Source organism: Oncorhynchus masou, chromosome 23 (assembly GCF_036934945.1).
Source record: "Oncorhynchus masou masou isolate Uvic2021 chromosome 23, UVic_Omas_1.1, whole genome shotgun sequence".
In the NCBI taxonomy this organism is placed as follows: Eukaryota; Metazoa; Chordata; class Actinopteri; order Salmoniformes; family Salmonidae; genus Oncorhynchus; species Oncorhynchus masou.
The window spans coordinates 60,619,834-60,627,513 of NC_088234.1; the positions used below are offsets into that span (position 1 = coordinate 60,619,834).

The window sequence follows — 7,680 nt, forward strand, 5'->3', positions numbered from 1 at the left end:
GTACTATGGGATAGTAAATTGACATAGGCTCGTGATTTTGCTGATCGTTAGGCCTACACATCTCATTGGCTGATGAATAGTAGACAAATGTGTGCAGTTCTTCTAACATCTTCAATATGTGCCTCGGAATTCGATAAGAAGGACGCACGCAATTGTGTCGGTCTTCACTTCCAGCCTACTTCTTAGCTATGAGAAGGACCCGATCACATGACGGGCATTGGCTAATAAGAATTGAGATATGTCACGGCCCCTCCTCTGCAGTGCAGGGGCGGATCCTCCTGCAGGCAGAGGGTCGTTAGTGATTGGAGTCACCTGGGCTCAGGGTATTTAAACTGCTGCTTCACTAATCACTCTCTCTCTCTCTCTGCTCCTCCAGGTATGATCCTGTTTTGTTTGTTCCTTTGTAGTTTTGCATAGTTTTCACTCAGTCATTCACACACACAGATTCACACATCCCTGCACTTTACATACACCTTATGATACTTTCACACCTCATTCCTTTTTCTTTGTTTAAAGTTAATAGATTTGGTTTACAATAAAGAAGCTTTTTGATTGGCCTATACCTGTTGTTCGTGTCCCCTCATTTTTGCCACAGGCTATGAGCCGGCCTGTGACGGATATCTGAGACAGCCATGTGAGTGAAGGTTGCTTCGGAGCACAGCAGCTGGGAGAAGGGAATTTTAAGTATTATATTCAGCCCAAGGGCACAATGGGCACTTTTGCTGCAAAAGGCATGGATTTTTGGGGGGGAATTACAGTCACACAAAGGGAACGCCACCAGGAAATTCGAGACATGGTGAGAATATTATCAAGTGCTTGTCAAACTGTGAATGAGAGACTGGTGAAGTGTGTGCAGCCTGCACAGGAAACAAATCAGCTTTTTTCAAATCATCATTAGAGTCGTATCATGCAGCCTGAGAATGTATTAAAAAAAACATATATCCCAACGTTTGTAGAACTAAAGTTGCATAAATAACTATAAATTAAGCATATAGGAGGACCTGTTTCTCTTAACTGCTTCACACAGAATGTGCGTAATTCCTTGGAAATCGTTTGGGGAAAATATCCTTTCTATTTTATTCAGCTATGTTCAATTGTATTGTTCATACTATAAAATAATATAAAGTAATGCCACGGAATTCTGAGCAAATCTTCTTTGCTAAATGAACTAATGTAGCCCACAGTCATATGACAGTCTTATTAGGGCTTAACATAAGGACAACTCAGAGTACGCTATTCTGTTCTTCTGAAATAGTCTAAAGAAACATGATATGAAGAAAATAGTCTATCTAAAATAAATAACGGATTTACTGTGATGTGTAGGTTATATTAAATGGATTTCTTAGACTTTTTAAAATGTAATGTTCCAAATGTCTGCATCAGTGGTTTGTAGGCTGTGTGGAAGCCAGGAGATGCTAAACATGCTTATGTTAATTAACGGTCAAATACCATGAGTCCGTCAGTTATTTGTTTGACAATGACCGGCTGACAAAATGTCATGATTGCCACACCTGTTGTGGCAGAATCAGAATTCTTTAGGTAACATTGATAAATAAGATGTTTTATCAATGTTCATAAGTATGCTTATGTGGGTAAAGTTACTTGGGCCCAAAGAGGGGAGAGGTCAGGTTTGTCTTATCTGTGAATGTGTCTGTAACTATTCCTAAACCATGTGAAGGGATGGCGTGATTAAAACCTCTTAGAGATCAGGCTACTTTTTTCAACATTCTGTTAAAAATCGCGCAACATTTCAACGTCCTGCTACTCATGCCAGGAATATAGTATATGCATAGGATTAGTATGTGTGCATAGAAAACACTCTGAAGTTTCTAGAACTGGTTCAATGGTGTCTGTGACTATAACAGAACGAGTTCCGTGGTCAAAATCGCAAGGAAACCTGATCACAAAATCGATGGAGAAAAAATCAATCCGCCAGTCTATGTATTGTCTATTGGAAGGAAAATTACTTAAGGATGGGATTACAGTTCCTACAGCTTCCACACGATGTCGCCAGTGTTGTGATTTCGATGCAACTAAATCCTTGGTCATCTGAGTAATAGCCACATCCGGTCTTCAGGTCCACAGCTGTGAAAAATGGAACCGGAAAAGTGGGCTACGTTTTCCAAACTTGTGCCTATTGAATACAGATCGCTCCTTGATCAATTTGATCGTTTATTAACGTTTACTATTACCTAAAGTTGGATTACAGAAGTAGTTTGAAGTGTTTTGTCAAAGTTTATTGGCAACTTTTTTCATTTAAAAAAATAACGTTGCGTTTAAAAACTGTGTTTTTCCTGGATCTGACGGTCTTCATAAATGGACATTTTGGGTATACAAGGCCCGATTTAATCGAAAAAAAGACCCAATTGTGATGTTTATGGGACATATAGGAGTGCCAACAAAGAAGCTCGTCAAAGGTAATGAATGTTTTATATTTTATTTCTGCGTTTTGTGTAGCGCCGGCTACGCTAATTCTTTTGTTTACGTCCCCTTCAGGTATTTCGGGGTGTTGCATGCTATAAGATAATAGCTTCTCATGCTTTCGCCGAAAAGCATTTTACAAATCTGAATTGTTGGCTAAATTCACAACGAGTGTAGCTTGAATTGAGTACCCTGCATGTGAGTTTTAATTAAGGTTTGAGTTTTAACGAGTGCTATTAGCATTTGTTGTAGCGCATTTGCATTTATTGTTGGCAAGGTGGGACGCTAGCGTGTCGGGTGGGCCAGAGAGGTTAAAGGGGAACCAGTAAGTTGGCTCCACAATGTCTGTGTGCCAGTCACTCCTCTGACTAGATCTGGTCCAGGAGGGGTTGTATTTTTGATGGGAGCATCTAGAATTGACAATTGATATATGCCATTGGATGAGGTAATGTTTTGGTACTACGTATGTTGTACCAAGAACGAGAAGTAGAACCTCGTTTAAGAGGGCAAACTGAACGATAATGTATTGCTAATGCTGTCTGGCTATGGGATACTCCTCTTTCAAGTAAATCTTCCTTTGTGTAATGTTCCTAAGATGTGTTATTCGTCATGTGAGTTGAGATGGGTGTGTCTTGGCTATAAATGGTACTAAGAACTGTTTTGTAAGCACTCTCAGAGAATTCATTTATAGACACTGAATTGATCTGAGAGTCACAGGGCTATGGTGAAGCTCATATATAATTAAAGATGGGACTTTATAATATACTCTGACTTGTGTGTGGTTTGCTCTCTCATGATTTGGTAATACAGGAAATTTCCACGACACACCCCCAACATACATCAAGCTAAAGGAGGACCTATTTGTCTGATGTGACCTTTGCAAGTTGACCATAACTGCTTTAATGTCATCTCAGTATAAATCCTTACTTTTCCAGTGTCTGGGTCCCGGAAGAGGTCTTTGAAGGACAGTTTGGATTGGCTCAACTCTGGCTGGATGTAGTGACTTGCTCTGTAGGTAATCCCTGTAAAACACACAGGCCACAGGCCCTTATGAAAACATTACAAGCAAATTCTGGGTCTTATGAGCGGAAACTTCAACATTGTGCAACTTCCGGCGTGCATTTACAGTGAACACTGAGGCTGTACACTTACTGTTTTAGACAGTAGCCAATAGGCTATTTTGGATATTTGAGCATAATGTACTGTAGGCCTGCCAACAAAGCCAACAAAAAATGGACAAAATCCCATAACATTTTCACGTTGAAATAGCTTTTGATTTCTATGATATAGCCAACAGTAGCCTATATTTGGTGTTCAATGCAGGCCTACATTGCATGAGACTTTTAAAAAGTTGACATTAATTAATGATTATTTACTTGGTCTGTAACACCATGGGCTAAATAGGTGACTGTAAATTGCATTGTATTGTATGATTCAAGAAACCACTTTACAAAATATAAATAATTCTTACTACCATACAGATAATTCGACAATGTAGGCTACCCCTCTGCCTATTGGCTTATTTGCATATTGAAGCCTGTCTCAAAATACAACACTGCCCCTTTAATTAAGACATGTAAAAAGCTTATTTTTTACCTGACTGGCTTTTCAAATTCAGCTTGAAATGTAGCCTACAGGTTGTGTTCTCTTGTAGGAGGCCGTAACTCCCCATTGCTGACCTATACTTATTTCTAACGGGGCTAATAACTCGCTAACTAGCAAAGAATATCAATTAATGTTCACTGCGCTCTGATCTGAAAAGCAAATTCACTCGCTGGTGATTGAAAGACCGCCAATAGAATTCTACTCCTTTGCACTCTGGCTCTGCTTACCACAAAATCAGACTCAATCTTACAAAGTTGTTTTGGTTTGTTGCATTGAAAAGGGGCAGAAAAACCAATCTATATAGTGCAAATGAATAGGGTGAACTCGGTGAAGTTGAATCTCTTGCGTCTCTGCGCTGCCTGGCATTTCTTCTACACGGCAGTCCTGGAGGAAGTGCACGGCCGCTGACGCACGCAGCTTGGAGGGAACATTGGATGTCACCCTGTCCACTAGCTATTCCTTTGTTTGACTGTACAAACCATCCAACTATTGAAGAATTATACAGAGCATGAAAAGCATACAGCCTCCGGGGTGACCGACATGGCAGAAAATGTCTATGTCTTTGTGTGCATGCATGCCTGCTGTGACATATTAGCGGTGTGTGTGTGTGTGTGTAGCACAGAGGGTTAGGGTAAATGTGTGTATTTGATGAAGATAATGGTACAGCAGAACACAGGGTACTAAAAGATGACGCAGGTGTTCTTTATCGATGACATCCAATCTGGCCCACAGTACACAAGCTGATGATACGTGATTAAATATTATTCAGAAGAACTATCTACACGCATTTTTTGTTGATCAGGTGAGTCTTTCTGTTCCCGGCAGAATGTCATGCCTCTGTGAGACAAGGCTGATCTAAGCTCAGAGACTTACCCTCATCTAGTAGTTTAGAGAGCGTGGATGACCTGAACCCAGCAGGGATGGCACCCATGGCTGACAGAACATCAGTAGCATCAATCTGAAAAGAATTTCACACAGGAATAGACACACACAAATGTACATGTAAATACACACACACAAGTAGTAGATGTGTTTTAGAATCTAGTTGAACTGGTCCACCACTAGCTCCTCTTACCTCAGTGATGGCTCTCCTCACACAGTCCCAGTTTGAGCTGTCAATGTGAGAAGATATTCACTGTCACAGTCATTGGGAACACTAGAATACCATCATCATCACTGTAAATGTATGTGTTATCAATTACAGAACAACAAAAAGAACAAAGTTGATTGTCTAGCAGTCAGAAAGATTCATAATAATTCTGTTCCAAGGAGTCATAGCCTTCGAGCGACGCATTTGTGAACATTGCCATCTAGTGTTTATGAAGAGAACCTCACCTGTGCTTCCTTTTGGACTTAAGCTCCTCATCCTCTGACGCTTCCTCGTCATCCTCCTCCTGGTCTGAATATCTCTGAAACATACAAACACAAAATACATAAAACCATATGTTTTTGATGTAATTAGAATGACAGCAATCAACATCAAAGAATTGTTCAACTGATGGTACCTTCAAGTAGGTTTTGGGGACTAGTCCCTTACTGCCCTTTGAGTCCTGAGCAAGCCACCAGCCATCCTCATTTTTACTGAGAATCGCTAGGACCTCACCCATCTGAAAAGATAAGCAAAAAATATCACCACTGTTTAACTACATTATGACAAACAGTCAGGATATGATCTTTGTATACTAGTGAATTTGTCTGAGCAGTATTTTGACCTGAATGCTAAGATCTCCTTCCTGCTCTCCTTTAAAGGCACTGATGACCATATACGTGGTAGTGCCTGACTCTGGAATTTGTTCCATGGTCTTTGTGACTACATCTTCCTCATCATCATCTTCTTCCTCATCTTCTACACTCTCCTCTTCACTCTCCTCTTCTTCACTCTCCTCTTCCTCACTGTCTTCTTCGCTGTCTTCCTCACTGTCTTCCTCCTCTTCATCTTCCTGGGCTTGGGATGACCTGGGGAAAAAATGGGCAGATGGTCTCTCTTTGGACACTGGAAGTTTCAAGAACTTGTCTTAATTGAACACATAGCTACTCGGTAGATAACAACCTCAATACACTAGCAGAAGCCTGGCAAGTATGTTTTGAACAAAGGGCAGACAACTCACCTATGAGGCCTGGGAAACAGAAACCATCATCACAAGTCATGGATCAGAATGTAGACAATATTACACAATCACAAGGACTATAGTATTGAATGTGTTAATTAAGAAATATTGCTATGGTCCTCACCCTCCCTCACGTTTCTGAGGCGGGGAGAGCTCCTGGACTAGGACCAGCAGCTTCTCCTCAATCCCCCGCAGACGGCTTTCCTCCTCCATCTTTCTCTGTTCGTAATTCCCCACTGGGGCTGGCTCATCAGCCTTTAGTGCGGAGCAGATGAAAAATGTGTAGCTAAGTATAGTTGCTAGCTAAAACAGCAAAAGTATGGAGCAGCATTTGAAAGACCAAATAACGATGAAAACGAATGGGGGGGATGTAGCTAGCTAGCTTAATAAATGCTGTATATACATAACGTTACCTTGGTTAACTTCTTGAGCTTCCTGGTTGTCTCCTCCACTAAGTTTTGTAGATGTATGCATCGGCTGGAAGAAAGGGCAACGTTTTAAGTTAGCTAGTTATAATATCCATGAGTTAGTAGCTAGCTAGCTATAACTAATGTTTAGCAGATTTGAATACGTGAAGGGTGTAGCTACGTTAGCTACCTCTGATATGCCTCTGTGCGCCCTGACCCATCCGACAGCCGTGCATCTTTTATCAGACTGTCAACCTATGGAAAGTAAAACACATGTACCACATATATGATGGATCGTAACCTAGGATGACTGCAAAGCAGGTAAACTACCATGCATTGCACTCGAGTTAGCTGGCTAACGCTAGCTGGCTCACCTGTCTTTTGATATCATCCGTCTCTCTTTGCACTGTTTGAAGAGGCCCTTGTCTTTTTGGTGGCATAGCTAGCTATATATATATATATTATATATTTTATTTCTAATTACATTATTATACAAAACAAAATTAAGCCGCTAGCAACTACAAGTTCACACTTATCAGACGCTTTTAGTTGTCGCTAAGCAACGACTTCCGTTCCACCACATATTTCTAAATAAAGGTACGATAGGCACTGTAACTGATTTCAAAATAAAAGTATGCACTAGAACTGAAAGACAATTATGGAATACAACAACGTTGAGTAGCGTGTAGCAGTGGCTTGTATTCATGGACGCCAAGCGAAGCCAAGTTTCCCTAAAATATTTGACCAATAATAAAATAAGAATTATAAAATCCTTTTTATTTCGTCTCTCTGTGTTTTCATAATTTCCCTTCAATTCGCAAGTGGCTGAATCTCACCGGAAAAATGTTATGACATGCTTCGGCTGTAACATTTGATTGATTGATGCCAGCAAACATATTGCTTCTCTTGATAAAAAAAGAAGTATAAAATAATTTGCCAATTAGAGTTGAGCTGAGCTCATATTCACACCAATCAAATCACATTCAAAGCTAAATGTAATTGCCAGAAAAAACATGTCTGTTTCTGGTCTACCTGTGTAGTTGTCCTGCAGTCGCTAGCTTGCTAAATTGGCCCTTTGCTACCCTAACAAAAAAAGATTGCAAAATGATTTTGCTGCAGTAAAAGTTCTGTAACTGCAG

At 40.4% G+C, this 7,680-nt stretch overlaps 1 protein-coding gene across 2 annotated transcripts in view; it reads right to left on the reverse strand.

Moving 5' to 3' along the window:
- nphp1 (nephronophthisis 1) overlaps positions 1–7,117 on the reverse strand; it is a 30,275-nt gene extending 23,158 nt beyond the window's left edge. For both annotated transcript variants that reach the window (XM_064932719.1, XM_064932718.1), the window contains exons 1-10: positions 6,916–7,117; positions 6,732–6,796; positions 6,548–6,611; positions 6,259–6,389; positions 5,739–5,982; positions 5,532–5,633; positions 5,362–5,435; positions 5,102–5,138; positions 4,900–4,984; positions 3,349–3,443 (exon numbers count right to left, since the gene is read on the reverse strand). In XM_064932719.1, the coding sequence (XP_064788791.1) occupies positions 3,349–3,443; positions 4,900–4,984; positions 5,102–5,138; positions 5,362–5,435; positions 5,532–5,633; positions 5,739–5,982; positions 6,259–6,389; positions 6,548–6,611; positions 6,732–6,796; positions 6,916–6,981 (963 nt within the window). In that variant the 5' untranslated portion in view covers positions 6,982–7,117. The remainder of the gene's footprint in view (positions 1–3,348; positions 3,444–4,899; positions 4,985–5,101; positions 5,139–5,361; positions 5,436–5,531; positions 5,634–5,738; positions 5,983–6,258; positions 6,390–6,547; positions 6,612–6,731; positions 6,797–6,915) is intronic.
- Between the last annotated feature and the right edge of the window lie 563 nt (positions 7,118–7,680).